General features: G+C 33.5%; 5 protein-coding genes across 19 annotated transcripts; 3 read left to right on the forward strand and 2 right to left on the reverse strand.

Annotated features, from left to right (window-relative positions):
• The first annotated feature begins 160 nt into the window (after positions 1-160).
• Positions 161-3,695, forward strand: LOC124949211 (CWF19-like protein 1). Of its 4 annotated transcripts, XR_007100995.1 has the most exons (6): positions 161-1,185; positions 1,279-1,918; positions 1,988-2,288; positions 2,417-2,498; positions 2,610-2,852; positions 2,920-3,695. XR_007100995.1 is itself a non-coding variant. In XM_047493943.1 (3 exons), exons 1-3 carry the CDS (start codon positions 572-574, stop codon positions 2,285-2,287), a joined length of 1,554 nt encoding a protein of 517 aa, XP_047349899.1. In that variant the 5' UTR covers positions 162-571; the 3' UTR covers positions 2,288-2,380. The 4 variants fall into 4 exon arrangements, 1 of the variants encoding a protein (XP_047349899.1); XR_007100994.1 differs by having other exon boundaries at positions 2,417-2,852; XR_007100996.1 differs by lacking the exon at positions 2,417-2,498.
• On the reverse strand, positions 2,277-4,734 carry LOC124949214 (probable methylthioribulose-1-phosphate dehydratase). Of its 7 annotated transcripts, none has more exons than XM_047493949.1 (6): positions 4,644-4,734; positions 3,431-3,491; positions 3,223-3,317; positions 2,878-3,146; positions 2,600-2,801; positions 2,277-2,517 (listed from the first exon to the last, which is right to left on the reverse strand). In XM_047493949.1, the coding sequence occupies exons 2-6, from the start codon at positions 3,458-3,460 to the stop codon at positions 2,394-2,396; spliced, it is 720 nt and encodes a 239-aa protein (XP_047349905.1). In that variant the 5' UTR covers positions 3,461-3,491; positions 4,644-4,734; the 3' UTR covers positions 2,277-2,393. The 7 variants fall into 7 exon arrangements, with proteins under 7 accessions (XP_047349905.1, XP_047349909.1, XP_047349906.1 ...); XM_047493953.1 differs by lacking the exon at positions 4,644-4,734 and adding an exon at positions 4,622-4,640; XM_047493950.1 differs by lacking the exon at positions 4,644-4,734 and adding an exon at positions 4,016-4,571.
• On the forward strand, positions 4,200-13,509 carry LOC124949215 (COMM domain-containing protein 10-like). 5 transcript variants are annotated; one of them, XR_007100997.1, is made up of 6 exons: positions 4,200-4,329; positions 4,617-4,815; positions 4,898-5,261; positions 5,371-5,467; positions 8,888-9,333; positions 9,410-13,499. XR_007100997.1 is itself a non-coding variant. In XM_047493954.1 (5 exons), exons 2-5 carry the CDS (start codon positions 4,787-4,789, stop codon positions 9,010-9,012), a joined length of 615 nt encoding a protein of 204 aa, XP_047349910.1. In that variant the 5' UTR covers positions 4,200-4,329; positions 4,617-4,786; the 3' UTR covers positions 9,013-13,490. The 5 variants fall into 5 exon arrangements, 4 of the variants coding, with proteins under 4 accessions (XP_047349910.1, XP_047349913.1, XP_047349912.1 ...); XM_047493954.1 differs by having other exon boundaries at positions 8,888-13,490; XM_047493957.1 differs by lacking the exon at positions 8,888-9,333 and having other exon boundaries at positions 4,203-4,329; positions 9,410-13,509.
• Positions 5,581-23,550, reverse strand: LOC124949210. 2 transcript variants are annotated; one of them, XM_047493941.1, is made up of 12 exons: positions 22,596-23,550; positions 20,687-21,027; positions 18,103-18,695; positions 11,572-11,868; positions 11,180-11,401; positions 10,249-10,557; positions 9,843-10,142; positions 9,391-9,696; positions 9,016-9,318; positions 6,384-6,537; positions 6,159-6,319; positions 5,583-6,084 (listed from the first exon to the last, which is right to left on the reverse strand). In XM_047493941.1, exons 3-12 carry the CDS (start codon positions 18,161-18,163, stop codon positions 5,774-5,776), a joined length of 2,424 nt encoding a protein of 807 aa, XP_047349897.1. In that variant the 5' UTR covers positions 18,164-18,695; positions 20,687-21,027; positions 22,596-23,550; the 3' UTR covers positions 5,583-5,773. The 2 variants fall into 2 exon arrangements, with proteins under 2 accessions (XP_047349898.1, XP_047349897.1); XM_047493942.1 differs by lacking the exons at positions 18,103-18,695; positions 20,687-21,027 and having other exon boundaries at positions 5,581-6,084.
• LOC124949213 (ankyrin repeat domain-containing protein 16-like) lies at positions 22,207-24,465 on the forward strand. The gene is made up of 3 exons (XM_047493945.1): positions 22,207-22,825; positions 23,049-23,312; positions 23,469-24,465. Exons 1-3 carry the CDS (start codon positions 22,507-22,509, stop codon positions 23,828-23,830), a joined length of 945 nt encoding a protein of 314 aa, XP_047349901.1. The 5' UTR covers positions 22,207-22,506; the 3' UTR covers positions 23,831-24,465.
• The last annotated feature ends 61 nt before the right edge of the window (positions 24,466-24,526 follow it).

A 24,526-nucleotide genomic window follows, 5' to 3' on the forward strand; every position in this document is an offset into this window, starting at 1 on the left:
GATTTTACAATTTTATTTATCAGTTATAACTAACGATAACTGATTAGAATCCAGCGGAAAACTGATAAAATAACTGTCAAAGTCATCACGTGTTTGTTGTTTACATAATCGGTTAGCAGATCTTCGAATTAAAAATTTTCATCTAATGAAATATAAACTTAAAATTATTTTATATTTCAAGTTTATTAAATAAATGCAGTATTATTTAAATCGAGTTATTGTTTAAATATAATACATTCAAATTTGAAGCGCCAAATCAGTAGTTAAGTATATTGGCACCATGATCTTCACTTTATATATATGAATATTATTGTAAACAATGATGCTTGGTCATAGGATAAGCAGAGAGGGACAACGACAATTTATAAAAATAGAAATTCGGCATAGAGAATGAATTTTTATCATGAAGAATTAGTGTCTGCAGATAATTTTTAGTCTATGCTTGCATATAACCTACAATTTTTATTATGAACATTGTAATAAAACCAACATTTTAATCTTTTGTTAAGAAAACCTACGATGATGATACATTAAATATATGTCATGAAGATAAAATTCTGAATTGTACGAAATGACAGATAAACAAAAAATACTTAGCTGTGGTGATGTAGAAGGACATTTTAAATTTCTATTTACGAAAGTGGAAAATATTAACAAAAAAAATGGACCGTTTGACTTTTTATTATGTGTTGGAAATTTCTTTGGTGAAAATAATATAGAGCTTGAACCATATAAAAATGGCATGAGAAATATTTCTGTTCCAACATATATTATTGGCCCAAATAGGGAGACAGATTTAAAACATTATCCTGACATAGATGGATATGAAATTTGTCAAAATTTAACTTATCTTGGTAGAAGAGGTTTATATATTGCAACATCAGGGTTAAAAATTGCATATATTAGTGGCATTGAAAATAATGCAAGCGAATCCAAAACAATTGGTTTCCAAAAGAATGATGTTGTATCAATAAAGAATTCTTGTTTGAAAGGTCAACCAAGCTTTCGAGGAGTAGATATATTATTATCCTCACCATGGCCTAAAGGCATTACCGATTTAGATCCAAATAAACCTAATATCAAATATCAAGGATCTGAATTAATAGCTTGGTTGGCTGCTCAAATAAAACCAAGATATCATATCTCAGCATTAGAAAATATTCATTATGAAAGACCACCTTATAGGTAAGTATAATGTATAATTAATTGAATCAATTTTGGATAAAATAACAATAATAATAATAATATTTATTAACAAAAATTTAATTATTTCCTTAGAAATCATAGTCAAGATGAAAGTGGTATTGAAATTGCAACTAGATTTATTGCTCTTGGATCGGTCGGAAACAATGAAAAGAAGAAATGGCTGTATGCTTTGAATTTGACTCCTATAGACAGAATAAGATTATCTGAATTAGTTATGAAAACAACTGATGAAACATCTAGTCCTTATTTAAAGCACCTATTACATGATGAACCGATAGAAACAAAAACTACACAATTTTTTTATGATATGGAATTTAAATCTCAGAAACGTTCGAAAAATTCAGATTATTCTTATAAGAAGCTTAAGACAGAATTTGACCAAACAAAATGTTGGTTTTGTTTATCTAGTCCTGAAGTATCTAAGCACTTAGTAATTGCCGTCGGTGCAGAAGTTTATGTAGCGCTTGCTAGAGGTGGATTGGTTGAAGATCATATGCTAATTTCGCCGATAACACATCATCAGAGTTTATCAGTTTTACCACCAGATATTTTAAAAGAAATGAAACAATATAAAGAAGCAATAACAAACTATTTTGCAAGTAAAAATCGAGTACCAGTATTTTTTGAGAGAAATTATAAAACATCTCACTGTCAATTACAAGCTGTTCCAATTCACAAAAATCAAGCATCTATAGTTAAAGAAATGTTTGAGGTATATTATTATTTTTCTTATTATATAACAATTTTATTTTTGTCTAAAGAAAACTTTTATGTTAAACAGGAAATAGCAGAATGTAATAATTTCAAAATCGATGAACTTCCACATCACACGGATTTACAACAAATTGCAAAACCCGGTGTTCTGTACTTTTACGTAGAGTTACCTGATGGGCAATCATTGTACTATAGAATTAAGAAGGATTTTCCATTACACTTTGGTAGAGAAGTATTGGCATGTGATAGAATATTAGATGTTAATCATAGATCAGATTGGAGGGATTGTCAATTGGATAAGGATGAAGAAAGTGAATTGGCCAAAAGAATTAGAACACATTTTAAACCATATGATATAGATAATTAAAGTAATTTATATATATACAAAATATTTTTACATTGTGATATAAATAATATGTTCACAAATTTCAATAATTATTAAAAATAATTATTATTTGCATTCTCTTATTATTTTATGATATTTTTAATTCATTAGTTTGATAATGGAGTTCATACTCTGCTGGAGTTGCTATTGGATTAAGACCACACTGTTTCATTTGTATGGCAACATCAAATAAGTAATCATAACATTCAGTCCTACAAACCCCATAAAAAAGATTATTTATAGATATCATTATATACTTTGCAAAAATACGTATATAAAGTAAACATAACTTACATTGTTTTAGCTTGTTGCCAAGTATCACCCCAAACATAAACACCATGTCTACGTACTAAAACTGCACAAGTTTCTGGATATTCAATGATTGCTTTATCTAATTCTTCTCTTAAATCTTCTTCAAAAGGTGTATTCTCTATTATAGGTACCACTAACTCTTCGTCATAACGATAGGCTCTCCCTAGCTTTTGATTTCTTATACCTATGAAGAAATACATTCATTCATTGCTATATGGAAATGATCTTGTAAGAGGTATCTTTCGTAAGAAGATATATACCTTTAATCATTTCAAGATGTGTGACTCGAAATTCTTTTCCAGGCCATAATAAAGTAACCATCAAAGCGACTTTAGAATGAGTATGAATGACTGCACTAGCATTTCTTCTAAGATATGCACACATAAATAGTGGAGTACATTGTGATTTTTTCAACTTTTTCTCAGCTGGAGGTAGTTCTAAATCTTTTCCATTTATATCTTGAACAAATATATCATCTGGATTTATTCGTTCTTTCTGTACACCTGATGGAGCTATATAGATTTTGTCTCTGAAATAATGGTAAAATTTTTATTTTATTTTTATACTTTTATTTTATAGTTAATAAATATTATAGATTTACAAACTCATGCTTGATGGATATACCCCCACCGGTACCAGTAACCCATCCTAGATGATAAAATTGCTGACATAATTCAGGTATCAAATTTCGAGGATGCTCCTATAATATCGAATTTGATAAAAATATTATGATATAATATTCTAAATATACATATATACATTTTTTAAGTATGTATTAATACTGAAAGAATATACAGGAATAATGTAATATACCTTTGACAACTTTTTATCATTGGAAGACATGTTATAAGCTTATAATATTATAGCAATGGATCTGAAAATCATACGAAATTCTTATCAATTACTACGGTAATGAATGAAAAAAATTTGAACGATTCTGAAACGATTATTATACGCAGGCTGTTTAAACAGACTTTTAAAAGAATATATTTTATTCTTATATGCTCATTAACCAATAATCTGATGATCCTTGTCAAAGCATATAAATATATGCCAATAAAGAAAAATATAATTATAATTTCTATTGTTGTTTGTATTAAAAACTCGTGCGAAAATGACTAAAGTAGTAGATGTCGCTAAATGAAACAACACAATCAAAGAAAAAAAAAAGGAAATCGAATATAACTTAAAATTATAGATGTCGCATTAATAAAAAAATCCTTATTACTTGTTTACTCTACTTTTATCAAGCATGATTTGGCATAAGACTACTGCGCAGACGCACAAGATAACCTCATATAATAATATATATGACGATTATTAATATATATAATATTTAGATAATATAATATAGATAATAGTTATAAATTGAAATGATTAAAATAACATATATCATACTTAAGGGTGTTCATCACTTTTAATTTTATAATGGTTTGTAGACAATGAATATAGATATAATTTTTGATCGATTTTAATGAAGAATATTTTATTTTAAAGATGAAGATTTAACCGAGAATATGGTTTTATGGAATTCTTGAAAAAGTTTTATTTTCTTTGAAAAAGATCATATCAAAAAATGATATTTTTTCGAAAATAGTTTATGGATAAAAATCAAGCGATTTATTTTAATAAACATTTTAATATCATTATCATCTCTATCTTATATATTAATTAGTTTTATCTACGTTTCATTAACAATTGCAATATTCAAGGTATGCATATACAATTTTCTATTATTATTTTTTATATTTTATCTTTTATTTTTTATGTATTCCATCGCGAGTAATATCGAACTAATGGCTGCTTAAATACATTTTAGTTATTTGTATAAGTTTAACCGGAAACAAAAAATATAAAGTTTCTACAATTAATAAATATTTTTCAATTAATCTATCTTCAACTAAGTATAATCTAACATATGGTTTTTTTGCTTTTGTTAGATGTACTATTATTTTTACTACATATAAAAATTTCTGTTACATATTAAATCAATTGTTAGGTTACGTTTGAAAGGGGTGTAACCTACACAAACTTATATACCGACACAAACGCGCACAATTTGGGTTGTGTTTTTTTTTATTACGTTTGTAGTTCATATTTTGCCCACACCTATTGTTGAAGTCGCATACGTCACAAACGAAAGATGGTAAACAGCCTTCAGACATCGTGATGGAAAGTTGGCTTACCATAACACCTTGGTAACAATTTTATTAATATTTTTTTTTCTGTTATTGTTTACTTTGTATAAATATGTATTAATTTTTTTTTTTATTTTTTCAGTCTTCAACAAGGTTTGAAGATTGCAAGTCGAATTGATAATGGTAAATTTCGATTACTTGTTAATCGTATATGTCAAAATTTACAATCCACTAGTAATGTAAAGCCATTCAGTGAAGAGGAAGAAGAAAAACTCTTAGTATCTTTAGAACTGAATAAAGAGGAATTAACCTTTTTGTTAGATGCAGTAACACTTATTTATAAACAAGCTGCCTACAATGTAGTTAAGTCGGCAGAATTCGAATCTAATTTAAAAGATATTTGTAAATTAGATGAAAGTAAAACGTTGATTTTTGTTAATTCATGGTTAAGTTATGGTAAAGGAATTATTGAATGTCTCAGAAAAAAATCTATATTTCCTACGCAGGTATGTTAATAGTTTGTTTTAATTTTGATTATTTTAGTGTTAAATCACTTTCTTTCATGAACCAAACTTTAAAACTTGTTCTTTTTCTTTTTTTTTTGTTCTTTTTCAGGTAAAGGACATTAATTGGTGTTTAAATATACAATCATCATCTTCAACAATTTCTAAAGATGCGAGTCCTGTGGCATTATTTCAATTAGACTTTGCAGGTGAGAAAGACTCAAAATTAACTATTGAATTTGATAAAAAGTCCCTCACCGATTTATATATGAATTTAGAAAAAATACAAAATCAACTTGATGCATTAAAATAGAGCAATAATGTGAAACAATTTTATATTTTATATAAGATATATTTTTCAAAATTTTGGTAATTTTTAGAACAGTTTACAAGTATACTCTACCTACTCTTACAGACTAACTTACTCTTACAAGTTAACAATGTTTTTAATAATGTAAGGTAGTAATAGGTTTGAGGAAAAAGCAATGATATTTGTCTTTGGTAGACACACAAATTTACAATCCAAAGTTCTCATATAATTTTGGTGTTACAACATTATATTTTTCTACTCTTTCGTACAAATGTGGACTTCTGTTTGGTAAAATATTATTACTATTAGTAATATTACTGCAATTACCATGTTCTATTCTTCTGTCATTGGTGCATTGCAAATTTTGTTGTTTTCTTGAAGCAGGCATTGTTTCTAATATTTCTGGTGATCGACGTACAAAAAGTCGAGTTTTACAAACTACTACAACTACTACAATAATTATTAAAAATAAAATAATAGCTGTTAAAGCACCAACAATCCATCCAAGTTTTTCATCTATAATATCATAGGAAACACTTGTAATTATTTAGAAATAAGAAATTAAAAATGGATAATGTAATGTTACAAACCAGAAAGTGTATTAAGTAAGATGAGTGTTGCATTTCCCAATTCTATGTCTATATTTTGGTTATCTCTTGTAAATTTACAAGTCCACTGTCCTAAGTCTGAATAATTAGGTTTGAATTCTATTGTGCATATCCCAGTAGAATAATTCATTTCAAGATTGTGCCTATTTTGAAAATATGCGAGAATATATTACAATGTTATATAACCAAATTATTGTAAAATTTCACCTGTCTTTTTTTGCTGAATTGGTAATGTTTTGATGTATATAGACATTTGGTGCATGTATCCAATGACATTGAGCTCCTACAGGAACTCGTTCTAGTTTACAAGCCAATTTGACCATTTGATGGGGAGCTGCCCAAAGGGTGACTATCACAGGTTCTATAAATCATTATCCACTGTGATTGTCTTTTTCTTTTTTTTTTTTTTTTATTCTTATAATCATTGCCCCGTTCACCAGAAGCTATGCTGTTTTTTCTGATGCTTGTGAATAGTACATCATTTTTCAATATGTGCAATGTGTACAAGCGTGTTGAAGAACTATGTGCATAAGTGATACTAAATGGCACATTTAATGCACATTGATGAAAAAATGTGTTTTAGTCAACCTAACTGGTACAGATAGGTGATGATAATGAAAAGGCTGGTGCAGAATTTTAAGATTTCCATTTATTTAGTATACCTGGTTACAGTAATAATATTTATAATATTTATGGCCAATATATATATGAATCATTGAATGCAGATTATTTTATGTGATATTTATTTCATAGAAGCCAAATAGACTTAATGGCACACAGAGCATTTAAGCATTTATATTGAAAGATATTTGTGGCTTATAACTTATTTAATGAATGAAGGATTTTGCAAAATTAGCGAAAAACAATGTCGCATAGTGTATGATATCTATATGATGTTAAATTCTTAATATTAAAAATTAACTACTTAATTTTAATATTCTATAAAATATTGTTCAATACTATTCGATTCAATCAAGATATCATTCTATTAAACCTTTCTTACACCATCTATTGCAATCCTTCACTTACAAAAGAAGTAACACGAACTAATAAACATCGAAATTTTAATTATAGAGTGCAAAATATTCTACGAGAGATGAAACATCAGAATTTAAAAACAGATTTGTTAATTTAATATACAACGTACGACGAAGAAAAGAAATGAGCGAGTCTTTAATACGATTGTTAATAATAGAAATAGCATTACTAATACGTTGACATTGTTAATAATTTAAAGGTTTCAGGTTTCTGAGACTTCTTAACTTATAAATTAAATGATTAAATTACAAAAAGTGTTTCTAAAAGCCTCTGGAATTAATTTAAAAGAAACAATACAATATTTTTTTTCTCCCTTTCACGCACACGCACGCATTTGCTCTCACTATGCAAAAGAGATATAACCGCATTACTGACATAATTAAAGTAATAAATAATACGAAAATGAGAAAAGATGTAATTGAAATGATACGAACGATAAAATATACAAACGTATGTGACATAAGCATCACGTACTTTTTGATGTAATATTAATTGTTCTAAATGCGAAATTGATTTAGCGTATGATCTTGGCTGATAAACGTCGTTTCTAAGAAGAAAAAAAAAAAAAAAGAAAAAAAAAGACGCACCGTGCCATTTTAGTAATAACATGATAAATCGATAAATCTTAAATACAATGATTTAATGATTCATCGAATATATGTGAGAGATGTAACGAAGAAGAATACTGTATGTACACGGCGAGTTATAATTAAAGTAGAATGGTCCGATGCAAAAAAGAAAATGCAATATTAAATTTGCGTCGTAGTAGCACCGTTTAATGAAAAATGCATGGTAACATCGATGTGGTGATGAGGTAAAAAATAAAATAAGACACTTCCTGCGGTCGTGTCTAAAAAAAAATGGGGGTGGGGGGGAAAGAAATATTTTATGAATAAAGTCAAGGTGCTATCTTACGGAGCGCAGCAAAGTACTTTTTCTGCATAAAATTTAATTTTATATTCAGTCAAAAATCAATATCTACATCAATATCTACGATCGATATAGGATCGATTCAGGAATTTATCGATCATGTACTATGTGTACAAAACGACGATAGGAAGAAAGAAAGAAAAGTTGCTTATGTGCTCTTCCGAGACCCATATTAAAGATCACAGTCTAGGAACACCCGTGTAAAACTTGACCTTTTTAATATACCAAGATCCCATAGTTTCACACCTCTTAGTCTTGCATGTCTTCACCGTCACCATGAAAGATACTCGAACGACATATATCGTGGATTGATTTTTATTTCTTACCCGCTGTTGTGGGTGTTTTGAAAATGCTATTATCTACATACATACCTTACTCCATAGAGAGAACACACATCTTAAGCTAGAAGCAATTCAATAATGAGTTACTAATCTCTAAATATCGCCAAGATCGCCCCATCGACAGTTTGTATAAAAAAAAAAAAAAAAAAAAAAAAAAAAAAAAAAAAAAAAAAAAAAAAAAAAAAAAAAAAAAAAGAATACGCGTTTAAATCCGAATTCGATATAACGTGAAGTCGAGACGATTTTTACTATTTTTATTGTAAATTAAAAACGTTGACTTTAATCCATTAAACGCGAAGAAGCGATATCTATGGTCGTACGTAAAACGTCCAAAGTCAAACGGAATAAGAATTGTTCTTGTAAAAATATCCGCGATATCATTCGATCGGATATCGTTTCAAGGTCGCTACGTGGAAGATCGAGGAACGATCGAAATCGACGATAGGGAGTGCATTCACCCTCGACCGTGTGTGCAAGGAAGGGCGCTATGCAACAAGATCGTCTATCCTTCTCTCAGGATTCGATGATACCTGGCTCGAGAAGGCTTAATTTCGCTGGTGGTGCATCAGTATAATTCTCACGGCCATGTATTCTGGCACCGCAGGTCCAAAGACCTTCTTGCTCGGCCAGGGCATGACTCAACCTGACGCTGCAATCCCTTGACTCGCTTCCGGCTGCTGGGAATTGTTTCACCACTACGGTTGTATTAGAATTCACTGGTGTCAAGGACCATCGACATTGTTCTACTGGCAATGATGTTACACATCGTAGAAGTATGGTACCACCGGATGATATTTGAATGTCCTGTGAGAGCTCTGAAAATTTCACTTCGTCTAAAAGAAAGAGAAGTATTATTTAACAATTGTATATGTTGACTTTTTTACATGTCTCTTATAAAAGCTTACCCTGTTCGAATGTTAACAGTTTGACGAATGGAGAAGACAGCATCGTATTAAGTGACGGTATGGATACCTGACAATTCCACAATCCTTGTTCCTCGGTACGAACATGTGAAAGAACGAGTGAACAATCCCTCCCAAGATCACCGTTACTTGGGAATTCTCGAAGCACGATCTCAGGATCGTTTCCATGAAGTGGTTTCCAACTCCAGACACATTTCTCTACGCGGCTACTAGTGATACATTTTAAGGTAACTTCGGTACCTAAAGGTACCGTGATATCTGTTGGTATTTCCACTAAGTTTACTTTAGCTGAAATGTATAAAAGAAAAAAAAAAGAAAAAAAAAAGAAAAAAAAAAAATTAATAAAAATAAAAATAAAAAAAAATATGTAAACGAAAGGAAGCTCAATATCGTCTTTCTTCGATTAATAAGGATGATCTTGTTCCAATGCTTACCCGATGGTAAAAGACTCACAGTTGCTGATGGTGCTTCATGAAGTATACCGTCAGGTGACAATCGAATTCCACAAGTCCACAGACCTTCTTCCTCGTAAAGGATGTTTTTAAATCGTACGGAGCAGTCGTGATCGGCATCTTTATTTGGAGCGAACGTCTTTACGAGTAAAGGTTCCTTACTTGAGTTCGTTGCTCTCCAGGACCACTCGCAGCGTATTACGGGTTTATTGACCAAGCACCTTAAAAGTACGGATTCACCGGCAGCTACTTGTACGCCGCGAGACAACTGTACGAATTCAACTGAAATAAGATATTAATTTAGAAAGTGATATGAGTAAGAGGAGCAAAGCAAACGCGTAATGAAGAAATACGATTAAATTTCCTAGACTATTATATTTTCGCATACCTTCAGATATTAAAAATCGAACTGGATTCGATCGTACAAATGACGAATTTGGATCTATACGTGCACCACAACTCCAATAGCCTTCCTGTTCCGCTAGAACATTTTTGAATTTGATGCTGCAATCGGTGCTGTCGTTTCCAAAAGCTGGAAATTTCTTTACTTCTAAATTCCAAGGTTCGGACTGGTTCAATCTTCGCCAAGACCATTGGCACTCGCGTACAGGTAATTTTGTTCTGCACATTATTTGTGCGAAGGAGCCTGCTACAACCTCTATCGCTTCTTCGTGCTTAACGAAGGTAATGAGAGATCCTACGTGAAACATATTTTCTTGTTGTATTTTAATATATCGAAGTTTTTCGATAGATCTGTTTTTATACGTTGAAAAGCGTATCATGTCATCGTTTTCATTTAAAAAATTTATTTTTATTTCATTTTCATTCTTACTTTGTTATTCTATATAAAATTGTAATATCAACATTTTAATTAACAACGTCGATTGCATCCATCATGATTCGACAAAAACTTATTTTTGAAGCAGAATAAATAAATTGTTAATGCCACAATAATTAAAACAATGCCGCGTAAATCGCGATTATTTTGTCTGTAATTTTCGATTATGTTGAAAACAACACGGTGGGACGGCGCCGTATTCGTATCATACGATGGCGTATATATTTTTCGACGGCTACGTAAGAGACCATGGTAATCAAACATACTTTTAAAAATTTAGCGATATAAAAAGATAAGATACAAAAGACACCTATAATTCTTGGTAATCGAAAGACAATTGTGCAAATATTATTTTCGAAAGCTATATATTAAGTATACGCAGTATATAACGTCTTTTTGGTCAATTTTATTACGCACGATGCGTTTCTTATCTTTCGATAAGAAACTCTTGATGCGAACGGTGATCCTTCGCGATTCGTACCTTGATCGTTAACGATGGTTAACTTGGCGGGTACCGTGGCGGTGAAAGGATCGTTCGTTGAATTCCTTGCGGCACAAGTCCAGTATCCAGTCTGTTCATGCTTCATACTCGAAAATCGAACGGAACAATCGTTACTGCTGTTTCCAAAAGCTGGAAATTGTCTCACTGGCAATGAATGTGCCGTTGGGGTTGACGTTGTCGATGTTGGTGACGTTGTAGTTGCTAAAGATCGAAATAGGGAATTCGTATGTAAATGTTTTATCGATAAAAAAAGAAAAAAAAAAAAAAAGAGACGCGTTAGAAGACTCGTAAAAATATCGCGTTAGAAGGTCTCCTTGCTTATGTCCTTTTATTCATTTAGATAATTCTATTATAAGAAAAACGAAACTAACACATGGAGTCATTTGGACTCTCACTGATGTCTGGAAGCGGCAGATGAACTGGCGGTAATGGCTGCCAGGACCATTGACATTCAGCAACGGGATTCGTCGTTCTGCATGGCAAAAGAACGGACGAGCCAAGCTGCGTTTCCGTGTGTTTAGGCACATGAAGGAAGTGCACGGTTGTTGGTGATCCTCGGAGGGTATCGTTCGTCGATTGATCTCTTGTCTCGTTATTTTCTAACGTAATTTGTTCAACATCTGTCATAACCGTTGCATTTTCTCCAGGTACTTCAACAACGGGTTGACCTAGAGAAAATAAAAAACAAATAGATTTTTTTTGTCGCGACGATGAGGAAAACGATCCAAGTACTTTAACATCGTATGTATAATACCTAGAGAGAAAAATATGAAAAAGAATTTTTTATTTATATCGTGATAGAGAAACAACGAGAAAACATCGAGATTCGTGGAGTCTCCGATGGAACGCGAGTCTACCGAGTCGAGTGACATCGACAAGCGGATATGTAGGACACATCGGGCAGGAAGCAACGATGGTCACGTAGACAATCGCCTTGCGTTGCGCGTCTGTCACCGTCCGCGAGGCGGATAGAACCAGGGACGGATGTCTCGAGAGAAGCTCTCTGAAAGATCGATTATCTTCAAAACGAATAATATAAGAACGATTACTTGCAAGCTTTCTTTTACGACCAGCTTGAATTTCATTCGAAACCTTTATTCTCTTTTATCTTTAAAAGAACAGGTAAGGTTCGTTTTCTCGAGGAAGTTCTTTCGAAAGGAACAAATAGAAAGTATGGCATAGTTATAAGAGAAAATCAAAGAAAATGATTCCTCTCTTCGTTTCGTTAATTAGATATTTTTTAATTGTACCGTCCCTGTTCAGAATCATGTGCTTTTCATATGACAAGTTTGTCGTCGATTATAATGTACGAATGGTATATGTACGATGATCGAGGTTGATCCTCGAGTACATCGAGTCACAACGTTCACCAACTTTGTAATACGTAAACCATAACCGCAACGTTCTCCTCAAGTCGAGTGACCTGTGGTCGCTGACACTGGAAGGTCGTTTCCACTTCGCATCGACATACCTACTCGTTGTAGTCTACAGTTTTATGATTCTACTGGTTGATCCTATGATTCTTTTTATCAAATTTCCTCCTGCAAGGTGTTCGAAAATATGATAATTATTGGACGAAAGAGCGATTTATTTTTTAGAAATATCTAAGATAATCAAGGTCGTTGCTTCCTTTCTTGCAATACTTTCTTATTCCAAAGAAGACCGTGATGACCTTTCACATATTGCCTTTGAATTTAATATGCTGAATGCCGTAGTGTTCATAGATGACCGATACTTGATTCTATCAATGTAATCGATGATGAACGATAATGTGATGCATAAAATAATGACAACTGATGAATTATGTGAAATAATGAATAATGACGAAATATAAGAAACGATAGAAAATAAAATTATTATATTGACGACATCGATTTTTATAAAAATAGCTTGAAAGTTAATGCGTTAATGAAGAGAAGGTATGAGACATCGTATCGAGGTAGTTTAATCAAAAGTTTGGTATTTCGATTGAATAGTGTCGCTACCTGATAAATTCGTAATTGAACACGAAATATCGTCTCATACGCAACTTTCCGAGGAGCTTACGGTGTAACTAATACGACGACAATCAAATCCTATTGAATGGTATTATCGATTCGTTCATCTTCTTTGTAAACCAATGAAATAGATTTTTTGGAAGAAAAAAAAAGAAGAAATAAAAGTAAAAGGTTTGAACGATAGACGAAGGTGAGCGAGGCAAATCTTTGTATTTGTTGAGGTCGTTAACCTAACTCGAGCGAACTCCAAAAATGGAATTCATATATGTATACACACACATACATACATACATACATACACACACACACACACACACATGTATATACACAGGATGTTGCTGAATTATAAGTGCAAACTTTCCAGACTGTTAGAATTCATTAAAAAAAGAAATCTTATCAAGATTTCTTTGGAATTGAATTTAATTTCCATTGATATTCGGATACATTTACTTATTTCAATCAAATAAAATTAAACATTTTTGAAATCGATAAATTTTGAAATTAATGAACTTTATGAAGCTTGTACAATTTATATATGTATAAAGTAAAAAAGGAAAAAGGACATAAGAGAAACTCGAAAAATGAATTTCAAACGAAATAGTTCGAAGTCTTACTCGTTTGATGAGATCTTTCGATTGGTTTCTCAGACATTTATTAAATATCGGAGTATTTTTTCTAGATCATTGATTTATTTTATTTTTTTCCCTATTAACCCGAAAAGGAGACCTGAATCCGTGACACTCTTAACGAATGATATAACTTGCAATCCAATCACTCTGTTCCTTTACCCGAACACTTGTTATTCAAATTCAAAAGAATCAAACAATTTCGATTATCGAAACAAGCCAGGACATCGTTCGATCTTCTAATAAAACACGAATAATTATCGTATGTCACGAATGCTAATTGCATTATGTACGTCGTAGGTATATACATATAATACTCATGAACGTACAACGTTGATTCATTCTTGACAAGGATGTAAGAATTAAATCCGGAAATGTTAATGTTCAAACGACATTATCATCGTTACATCACATTTAATAACGGATTATGATCAAATTCTTTTCTACCCTTCTTCGTAGATTAATCGTAAAGAACAAAAGAGATATTACGAACGAGAATTAGTTTCATGGACTGATTCTTAGCGTGATTCGTAACGATTTACTCCCATTAACCGTAAATTCTAGAAAAGTTTTCTCATATATTTTCGTATATCTTTACGTTTCTTCGTTATTCTTAATAATTGGGACGTTAATTGGATTTCTTTAATTAGTCTTGAACATTCTTTATTATCGTGAGGAGGCAACTTAAAAAATAATCGCCGTGAAATAAAAGCCGAGGAAAAATTATTTCTTATCTTTCATTTACGAAGATCAAATAAGGATACCTTGAAACTTAAGAAATCCGTAAACGGCATCAAGTTGTATACACGCCTGTTTGGAGAATATGGTATGGTGTCAAGGAAACATAAGAATGTTTATCCTTCGTTCGTAGGACTTGTCCGTGACTTTAGATTATTATTTTAAGAGAATTATTATTTTGGAATAATATTTTTGTTAGGTAAATAGATCTAAATGTTTCGAGTTTAAATACCTTTTACAATAGGATACTTTTAAACAAACGATCGTAGTTTTCTTTAAAGTATATATAGATAGTTTAATCATCCCGATCTTTATAACGTTTCTTCAACGACATACTTGTCCTAGATAAATGATGTGGGATGTTAGTAACTCCGCTCAGAGTTCAGTCTAGAGATTGGCTAACGCGTAACCTGCATACATATATATCTAGTAGATTCTTGTATATTATAATCATCAATTAATTTTCGTTACGGCTCGACGCACGTTTGATATCGATCTCTCGTACCTATCTCCACTTTGTACCGTATCGATATATGTACGAAGATATCGAGATCGATCGGTTGAAAGAGAAAAAAAGAAAAGAAATAATAATAATAAGAGAAGGAAAAGAAGAAGAAGAAGAAGAAAAAAAAAAAATAAAAAATAAAAAAAAAATAAATAAAAAGCCAAGAAAATTCGTGCAAATTCCATGGTCGGGCAGCTTAGCGTGGCAAAGAGAGGTTCCCACGCAGGTTTCTACCCTCCCTTCAGTGTTTGCATTCCTACGCGATGTTTCACTAAATGCACGCATTGCATCGGGTTTAACCACCCTCCGAAGAAGAACCAGTTCTTTCGGCGGCGTTCGCTTGCTCGCTGCGATGCGGTTGCCGCGCCGGTACCGGTGCTTTACGAGATGGCATGAAAAAAGAAAGGACAAAGATGATACGCGTTGCTCGAGTCTAGACGTTAAACTTCAACATACGATCAACTCCTTCTTTATCCTTTTCTTTTTATCGAAATTTTATTCGAAATTATAGTATCGAGATTTTATGTTAAATCGATATATCGATTTTTTTTTTTTTTTTTTTTTTTTTTTTTTTTTTTTTTTTTTTTTATACACACACAAGTCTGTTCTTTACAACGAAAGAGTTCATTGTCACGTTTTCCTTTTTGCCATAATTTTATTTTTTATATTAATTTATTATGAATTTTGTGTCGGTATTCAACAGTTCATTATTATTTAATATCGAATATCAAGAGCTCATATACGTGCTTTTAGAATTCCGGAGAAATATTTTAGGAATTTCGAGACGGGTCCTGAGATCAAGGAATTATGCGCGTATCGACAGATTTTAAAAAATGTAAACGCGCGATAGGTTTACAATGACTAATATATTGCAAACTTCACAACGAGCACGGCGATAATTTGTTCAATGATTCACGGTACACGGTCCAAGTACGTGAGTATGTCGAATCGTTTTTAAATCCATTAAAGCGATCGGATACGGAATGACACAGGGAAGAATACTTCCTTCCTTCGATGTATCTCAAAAATTTTACACGAGAGCTTCGCGAACATGAAATATAATTGTTATTTCGTTGAGAAGCAAGGACGTTTCCTTATCGTAACTCGAATGTACTACGTGCGATGAATGAAGAATGAGTCGTTGCATAGTTCAATTGTATTACGAAATATTAGTTAGTACTCTGTTTCGGTTCCTAATTTTTTTTAAATGTTTTCTATCGTTGTATGAAGCAACACTCGTTATTTGTTTTTTAACCCTTTATGATTCATCGATATCTAATTCTTTATAATCTTGGTTCATTTTTTTATCAATCTTCTATCTTACATTAATATATTAGTAACAATATTATTTTAATATTTTACTTCAAATAGAAAAGAAGAATTTCTACACACGCGTTCTATTCTATTTTCAATCTCTCTCATATTCGTGAAGCATTACGATCGGAATCCTTTTATTTTTATTCTAATGTTTTAAGTGACTATAACGAATGATATATAATGAAGCACGCATCAGGAAGCGAATGAACGCCTATATAAGCTACCGGTTCGCATAAATTTTACAGCTAGACTTCGTTCCTTGATGAATTGTTAGAGATGCTTTCATTTAGAGATTCGCTGAAAGGAAAAGGATTTATTTGGCATCGATCATTCGAACGACGAGCACACGGGGGACTCGTCGAGCGTGTCAATTTTCTTAGTACGATCGATCAATCGCGCCCGATTCCTCTTCACTTTTTTTTTTTTATATAACATTATCATATCTGTTTCTACACACACTTGAATTCTTTCTACTATCGTTAAGCATAATCTCGTAGCATAACGATTCGTTCAGTTATCGCTTCAAACCTGCTCTATGAAATTATTTCAATGTCACGCGATTTATGGTCAACAACAGGCGGAGAGAGAGAGAGAGAGAGAGAGTGAGTGAGTGAGTGAGAGAGAGAGAGAGAGAGAGAGAGAGAGAGAGAGAGAGAGAGAGAGAGAGAGAGAGAGAAAGAATGGGATCAAAATAAGCAGAGAAAGTTTTATCGTTCTATTTTCTCGTTGTTGTTTTCAATGATTAAAGAGAACGGAATAATAATGTAATTATTGTTTGGCATATATTTTTTTTTTCTAGGACATGTTAGCAAAAAAGAAAAGAAGAGAAATAGAAAAAGTAAAAGATAGAAAGAAAAATATTGAAAGAAAAATAATGTTCTCGAGTTTATCGAGTCGTAAAATTTAGAAGATTTTTTTAAAAGGTCGATTGATGTTATCGATGTTCGACGGTGAATGCTCTATGCCTTCGATATGTTCATTCCGAATGCAACCTCGGTATAGTCATTTAGTGGCTACGTGGCCCTTGTCGAGGTTAAGGCCTTCGCAGTTGTAAAAAAGATGACACGTAGCATATTAATTCATAGTTTACGGCTTATTCGAGAATTCTCTTTTGTTCACACGAAGGAGGAACTTGTTCCTTTCATTTTACGCGTCTTCTCATTTAATCGATGACCACTTTGATCTTCAGACTCGCGTTTTACTTCCAGTAGATAAAAGCTTTGTAAGTAATAGAAGGTAAAAAGATATAAAAAGAGATAAAATTCTTGAAGATTGTATAACGATGCATAATATCTTTTAATAATATTGTATATGTGTAAATGTCGAAAACGAGAAAAACATAGAGTATGAAAAAAGTTTAAAGTTTTTTCTATTTAAAGAAAAATTACGAATTACTATGAATTACTAAGATGAAAAGAAAAGTGTTCGATTTTCTTATTTATCAAGGATTCATTTATTTTTTTTAACAAAAGGATCTACAAACTGTGGAAATTCTCATATATTTTACTTATAACGTTACATATGTTCTTTTTCTTTTTTTTTTTTTTTTTTTATTCATAAACTTTTTTTAAGATTCATAAACTGAAAGGATTTCGCAAAAGTTGCATCGTCCGAACGATTATCGATATATTTTTCTCGTTGCTTTAGGAATGAGTGGAAAAAAAAAAAAAAAAAAAAAAAAAAGAAAAAGAAAAAAGGAAAGAAAAGTATTTAACTTACCTTTGCAAAGGAGTAGGAGACAGAAGAAGACGATCATTTTGGAGAACGCGGTCGGCGTCATTCGCGGCAGTACCGCATTTATCACCGCGTGTCCTTGAAGAAGAGTCGAGACGTTCCGTATTACCAGCGCAGGGCCGACGTAGTACGTCGTTGCGCACGTGTACTGTCGTCGGGACGTCGAGGCGCGTGCGATTTGTACCCGTGCGACGATGACGCATGTAAAACCCCCTCCGAGTTGCCGATTTACGAACGTCTAAACGTTAACTCAAGAATAGAAGCAAAGCTTCGTAGAAGCTGTTACGAGGAAGCTGTAGCTGCTGGCTCTTCCTTTTCACTGTCTCTCTCTCTCTCTCCTCTCTCTCTTTTTCGCTCTCTCTGTCTCTGCCTCTGTCTTTCTCTTTTTCTCTCTCTCTCTCTCTCTCTCTCTCTCTCTCACTCTATCTCTTCCTCCCTACTTCTGTTCTTGCCAGTTTGCGCTTCTCTTCTAAGGCCTCTTCTTCTTCTTCTTCTCTTCTACCACTTCCACCAACTTCCCTCTCTTCCCTCTTGATACTCGTTTCTCGTATACTTTTCTTCTGCTTTAGACTCGGTCGCTTCGAAAATACATTCAAAGATAGAATTCGCGCGGCAAAGGATAACGACGTGCTTTCTTGTAAAGGAATTTGTGGTATTCCATGCACGCATACACACGTACAGACACACACATACACACACACACAAATACACACACGCAGAGAAGGACAGACAGACACAGATACGCACACAGATATACACGCATGCACGCGCGCGCATACACACACACAACACACACACACACACACACACACATACACAAATACGTCTAAGCTGTAAGCATGTATATACACATATTTAAGATAAGAAATAATCCCTACCTGTTCAAAAAATATCTTTTATATAGAGAAGTTCTTGTAATATTCTTTATGAAAATAACGTTAATAAGGGTAAAAAATCGGATTCGATAATTGGATAAAATAAAATACACTTTGAGATTTTTAGTTTCAACGGCACTTTTTGAAAAGATACTAAACGGAAGTCACGAGATCGGAGTAAATCGATCGATCGATCGATCGTAAACGTCGAGGGTGTCGCTTCCTTTCGTTGATTCGCGGAAGGCAAAGAAGACGTCGTGGGTAGTAATGGGTACGTCGGTAAAGGCCTTTGAGTACGCGCACGCTCGATTCTCGATATGCCGGTATGGACAAGCAGGCAGGCAGGCAGGCAGGCAGGCAAACAGGCAAGCAGGCAGGCGCGGCCAGGTGCGCCCGTAGTCGACTGCAGCCGCGGACGATCGCGAGCTTGGTACCCACGTCTCGCTCGCACGCGCGCTCGCGCTTTGAAATCGCGGCCTCGTACGCGCCAATAGATACGAAGGAAGGGAGAACGGAAGGCACAGCCCGGAAGGCAGGAAGGAAGGATGAGCGATAATCCAAAGAGAGACGTGGTAGGTCTTCGTTTATTCGTTGACGCGACGATAATTTTACTCCTTTCTTCTCCGGTCTTCCTTGAAATTCAATATTCAAGAACAACTTTGTACTTTCAAATATTCCATTGTTATAAGAAGGATTTCTAAAGATTCAAATTTGTCTCTTTATTATATATATATATATATATATATATATATATATATATATATATATATATATATATATATATAATATTTTTCTGAACTTATTGAATTATTATAAGAGATTTCATGAATATTATATTTTCCGATATATTCGTTTAGAATAATACAATGGATATCTTATTAATGTATATCTTCCGTGTTAAAACTTACTTTTCCTTTATGACTCATAATTCGAATTTCGTAAACGTTTGCAAATAGATATCGTATACATTTAAAAATAAATTCATATGATTAAATGCGTTAATATATTTTATTTCGAAAACAATAGACACTCTTACGTCTATTTCATTTTCTATTCTCTTAAAACGACTGAAGTTGATGGATAAAGCCCTTTGAATATGGTACTAGGTGGTACCGATAGGATTATTTCGTACAATTAGCCATGGTAACGTAAAAGGATCGATAGACTCGTTCGTAGCGTTATCGTCGAGTTATTCGATACACGGGTGTCACCGGTGTACCCAGGATCGATGTCTACCAAATACATACACACTTATTAGTATATGATTATTTCCTCTCTGCCTTCATCGATCGGGATTGCAAGCGAGAGCCATGACCTCGACACAATCGATCGATCTCTCATCTCAATGCAAGTGAATCACGTAATTCTCTTATTCTGTGACGGCTAATCACCTTTTCTATCATTTCTATCCTATCGCGCTTTCTCAAATCATTAACATAATATTTCGGGAACAACGAAGCTGACTCACGAACAAGTGTCTGACTAATTCCGTTATTTCCAACGACCCGTAGCAACTTATGACATCAACCGACGCTTAATTATCAAAAGATTAAAAAATATACGGGAAATGACTGAAACCGGAGAACTGCTTCGTTTTCCTTATTTCTTGTGTATTAATTTGTATCGTAAACGGAGGTACGATACGATTTTGCGATAACTATCGTAATTACATATGTATGTACGTGTATACATACGTTTCGATATGGCTGATGGAACAATGAAAAACGTCCTGGATAGTCTCTACGTTTCTACAAGCGTAATCATGGCATTTGCACACTCGATGACCTTCAAGACACATCCAACACGTTCATATCGGACTGTACATCCTTGAACTTGTACGCTTAAGAATCTCGCGAACTACGTGGAAAAGGATCGGATTCGTTACTTTTTTGACTTCTTCTTATTCTTCTTCTTCTTCTTCTTCTTCTTCTCCGAGACCGATAGAGACGAGTGCCGTTTGTAGAATCACGGTTTGAAAAAGTGTGAAAGATGCGGCCTCGTTAAGTATGCTCGTCGTACCTTTTGCGATAGTGTACTTGAAAAGAGAATGTATGTAATTCTTTCCGCTCGTTGTTCTTTATAATAACGAACGTGGAAAAGATGAGTCGATCTTTGATTCGACGAATCTCATTGGAAATTTCGAGGATACGAATTTTAATTGGGAAAATACGCGACGCGATAATTTCCTGATAGGTGAAACGGCGCCAGGTGATCGTTGGCAATTATGGCGTATCGATTATACGACCAAATTGTAGTTATCGAAGCAACGATCACGTACTATTAGATTCGCGCGTGAATTCGGTCGACGATCGTCGCCGACGCCGACGTCGACGTCGTTACAACGATAGCACACCTTCCTGCTTACATAAAGACAATGAAGGTCTCGTCGAGGATGTGAAAGTAAACATTATCGGCGGGCTGCCTGCCCCTTCCCTCTCCTAGAATTGTGATAGCGTTGAAATCATACTTGTAGAATACTGACATCGAAAACTTCGTATCGCATTTCGTACGAGCTCGTACGGAACTCTTCGCGCAACTTTGTTCCGTTTCGAAAACCGTTGACACCGTTATTTAGAATGGTAAAAGTTGTAAGTATTGTAACAAAGAGAACGGACCATGGATGGTTACGATCGGATCGGAGAGAGTGATTTTAAAGAGAAGTGAAAAAACGGAAGAAATATTTATGTAATCGGGATAGAGAAATCTTTTAAATATTGATATTTCAATAAAATTTCTTATCCCTTTTAAAAAGATAAGATCGAATATGTGAATTAGTGTATATGATTTATGATATAATGGGGGTACTATTACTATGAGAATTTACTCATTATTCGTTGGATAAATTTCAGTATTATTTTGTTGTTGGATCGATACAGAGATAGTGGGATGAAGCAAAGATTATGTCCAAACGATTATTCGAAGAGTAATATATAGTATTAAGGATAGTTTTGTCCGAACCTTGAATCTTTGTACGAGTAATTTACTTGCGAATTGTTTTTTCTCGAGAATGTATACATGATTACGCAAGCTTTGCCCGGAAATACTTGATTGGCACGAAATTAATCGCATTGTTTCATAGAGCCGATATAATGGACGGGCGCAGATATAGCGTTAAAAGGTAAAGTTGTTAATTATCTTCGAAGCTAAGCGTTTGTACGTAATACGAAAAGTAAAATTTTTTCTCGAAATAATATTTCTTAGTAAAGTGCTCTTTCCATGTTTATTCATTGTTTGTATTTTTGTAATTTCACGATCATCGAACGAATGTTTTAAATTTCGCGCTCAATTTGAATCAAAAGCAGCGCCATTACCAGATGGCAGCATTTACCGTTACCGTTACGATACGGTTCGTGATATCTGGTGATATCGAATGTATTTCTACCAAATCGTTTACTTTTGATCGTACGATAAATTCGCAATCGTTTCGAGTCGTGCCACTTGCAATCGTTTCTCGAGAATCGAAAGGAAATAGTAATCGCGCGCATTTTTATTAAGAAAAATTAATGCGTTTGAAATGTCAAAGGGAAATGAAATACCTAACCTATCGCGTGATTATTTACATGCCTGTCAAAACGGAGATTTGTTAAAAGTTAAAAATCTTACTTTAAAGTACGATGTACAGGATTGGACGATTTTTCGGCATTCGGTTTCCGGTGACACTCCTATGCACGTTGCAGCGCGCGAAGGTCATCTGAACGTTGTCGAGTATTTGTGCGATGCTTTCGAAAGGCCCGACTTTAAAGTCAACGTCGTTAACAAGGATATGAAAAGGCCGCTGCACGAAGCCGCGCAATTTGCGCGTACCCACGTTCTCCGATACTTGATAGAAAAAGGTGCTTTCCAAAGCGAGCTGTGCTTGAACTTTCTCCTTTCATTTTTATATATCTCAGAATATATATTATAGAATTTATTCCTCTAATATTCGCTGATAACGATCAATCTTTATTTCGCGATATCGTTTTTCTTATTTTTTTCCTCTTTTCCTTTTTTACGTTTCGTTTTTCTTTTTTTTTTTTTCGTTTTTTTTTTCCACTGACCCTTTCTTCCTTATTTTAGGTGCAACCATCGACTGTTTGAAGCGTGCCGATTGGACGCCTCTGATGTTAGCGTGCACGAAGATTGGTAGCGAGGCGTGCAAGTGCATCAGGATATTACTCGAAGCAAAGGCGGATCCTTTGAGAAGGAACAAAGACGGTTGGATACCTGCGTTTATAATTTGTCGTTCTGGTGACGTTAATGCACTTCGATTATTTCTGGATTTCTCTCCTGAAAGTATTGGTCTTCGAAGTAACAACGGCCGTAGTTCTCTTCATATAGCCGGTGATTATACACATATATGTTTACAATATAGATAAAGAACTCGAATTTAATATCTTTTTTAATCGTTTAACGAGTTTGTTGATTTAAGTATACGTTTCAGGGTCCGATTTAAAATCTATTTTTTTTTTTTTTCTATGGTATTTTCAACTTTTATAGCTTTCAACGGACACGAGGAGTTAATCGATCTGCTCTTAACTGTGGATCCGGGTCTTGTGAATGCACGTGATTCATCAGGTGCTACGCCTCTTCACGAAGCCATTAAGGGCGGGAATTTAAACGTGGTAAAGCGTATGATACAATTGGGTGCGGATTATCGCGCCACCGATAAGGTCGGCCAAACCATCCTACATGTTGCTTCCTTGATGGGAAACGTGGAAATGATGGAATATATTTTAATGAATAATTTAATTAATATACACGAGAAGGCATTTTTTGATGTCACACCATTAATAGCAGCTCGTCGAACCAAACAAATCAATGCGATCGACGTTTTAATAAAATATGGAGCAGAGAAATAGTTTTTATTGGGAAATGTCCACTCTATTTTTCATGATCTCCTAAGACCATATTTCCTTTATTATCTTCGTAATCGAAAACAGGGTTAAAATTGAAGATAAGATCAATGATTTTTCTTCAGAGATTGTTACACATTTATTTATCCTTTTTCTCTGTATCATCGGACAGTCTTAAAGAAGCAATACAAAATCAAGAAACAAAGTTTCTTATCCGATTTGGAAATACCTAAGTTTTACAATCTTGTCGCATCTGCGTTCCTAATGCGCGCAGGCAGGCAATGGCGGAAAGATCTTGGCGGTTCGCGATAATTAAACGAATTCATGTAGAAAGATAATCGTAAAAAAAAAAAGGGGGATAAGATCATAGAATCGTTAAATAAATCGAATTTTGTTATTCGGCTCTTGAAGATCGCGTATTCATGACGATGGCTGTCTTTGGATATACATATATAACTATTATGGCGTCGAAAGAAAGTACGTAACGCTTTTTTTAAAAAATATTTCGCTTGATGTATTTTAATTTGTTTGCATTGTTTCGGCCATTTTATCATTATTTTGAACGTGGACTTTTTATTTCGTAAAATTTTCATCTTCTTTTTTTCTTTTTTTTTCTTTTTCTTTTTCTTTTTCTTTTTTTTTTTTCCTCGCAGAAGGGAACTGGGATAAAAAGCAAAAGTGTATTAAGATGAAAGGAACGTT

This window comes from Vespa velutina, chromosome 5 (genome assembly GCF_912470025.1).
Source record: "Vespa velutina chromosome 5, iVesVel2.1, whole genome shotgun sequence".
In the NCBI taxonomy this organism is placed as follows: Eukaryota; Metazoa; Arthropoda; class Insecta; order Hymenoptera; family Vespidae; genus Vespa; species Vespa velutina.

Excerpts from the sequence above, each read along its gene's own strand:
- LOC124949211 (XM_047493943.1), top strand. The coding sequence starts at position 572 with ATGACAGATAAACAAAAAATACTTAGCTGTGGTGATGTAGAAGGACAT. Across the intron at positions 1,186-1,278 it reads TATGAAAGACCACCTTATAG|AAATCATAGTCAAGATGAAA; the intron begins GTAAGTATAATG and ends TTATTTCCTTAG. Across the intron at positions 1,919-1,987 it reads TAGTTAAAGAAATGTTTGAG|GAAATAGCAGAATGTAATAA; the intron begins GTATATTATTAT and ends TATGTTAAACAG.
- LOC124949214 (XM_047493949.1), bottom strand. The coding sequence starts at position 3,460 with ATGTCTTCCAATGATAAAAAGTTGTCAAAG. Across the intron at positions 2,802-2,877 it reads ACATCTTGAAATGATTAAAG|GTATAAGAAATCAAAAGCTA; the intron begins GTATATATCTTC and ends ATTTCTTCATAG. Across the intron at positions 2,518-2,599 it reads TGGCAACAAGCTAAAACAAT|GACTGAATGTTATGATTACT; the intron begins GTAAGTTATGTT and ends TGGGGTTTGTAG.
- LOC124949215 (XM_047493954.1), top strand. The coding sequence starts at position 4,787 with ATGGAAAGTTGGCTTACCATAACACCTTG. Across the intron at positions 4,816-4,897 it reads TGGCTTACCATAACACCTTG|TCTTCAACAAGGTTTGAAGA; the intron begins GTAACAATTTTA and ends TTATTTTTTCAG. Across the intron at positions 5,468-8,887 it reads ATTTCAATTAGACTTTGCAG|GTCGCTACGTGGAAGATCGA; the intron begins GTGAGAAAGACT and ends TATCGTTTCAAG.
- LOC124949210 (XM_047493941.1), bottom strand. The coding sequence starts at position 18,163 with ATGACGCCGACCGCGTTCTCCAAAATGATCGTCTTCTTCTGTCTCCTA. Across the intron at positions 6,538-9,015 it reads ATTAAGCCTTCTCGAGCCAG|AACCTGTGATAGTCACCCTT; the intron begins GTATCATCGAAT and ends AATGATTTATAG. Across the intron at positions 6,320-6,383 it reads AATTCAGCAAAAAAAGACAG|GCACAATCTTGAAATGAATT; the intron begins GTGAAATTTTAC and ends TTTTCAAAATAG.
- LOC124949213 (XM_047493945.1), top strand. The coding sequence starts at position 22,507 with ATGTCAAAGGGAAATGAAATACCTAACCTATCGCGTGATTATTTACAT. Across the intron at positions 22,826-23,048 it reads CCGATACTTGATAGAAAAAG|GTGCAACCATCGACTGTTTG; the intron begins GTGCTTTCCAAA and ends TCCTTATTTTAG. Across the intron at positions 23,313-23,468 it reads TAGTTCTCTTCATATAGCCG|CTTTCAACGGACACGAGGAG; the intron begins GTGATTATACAC and ends CAACTTTTATAG.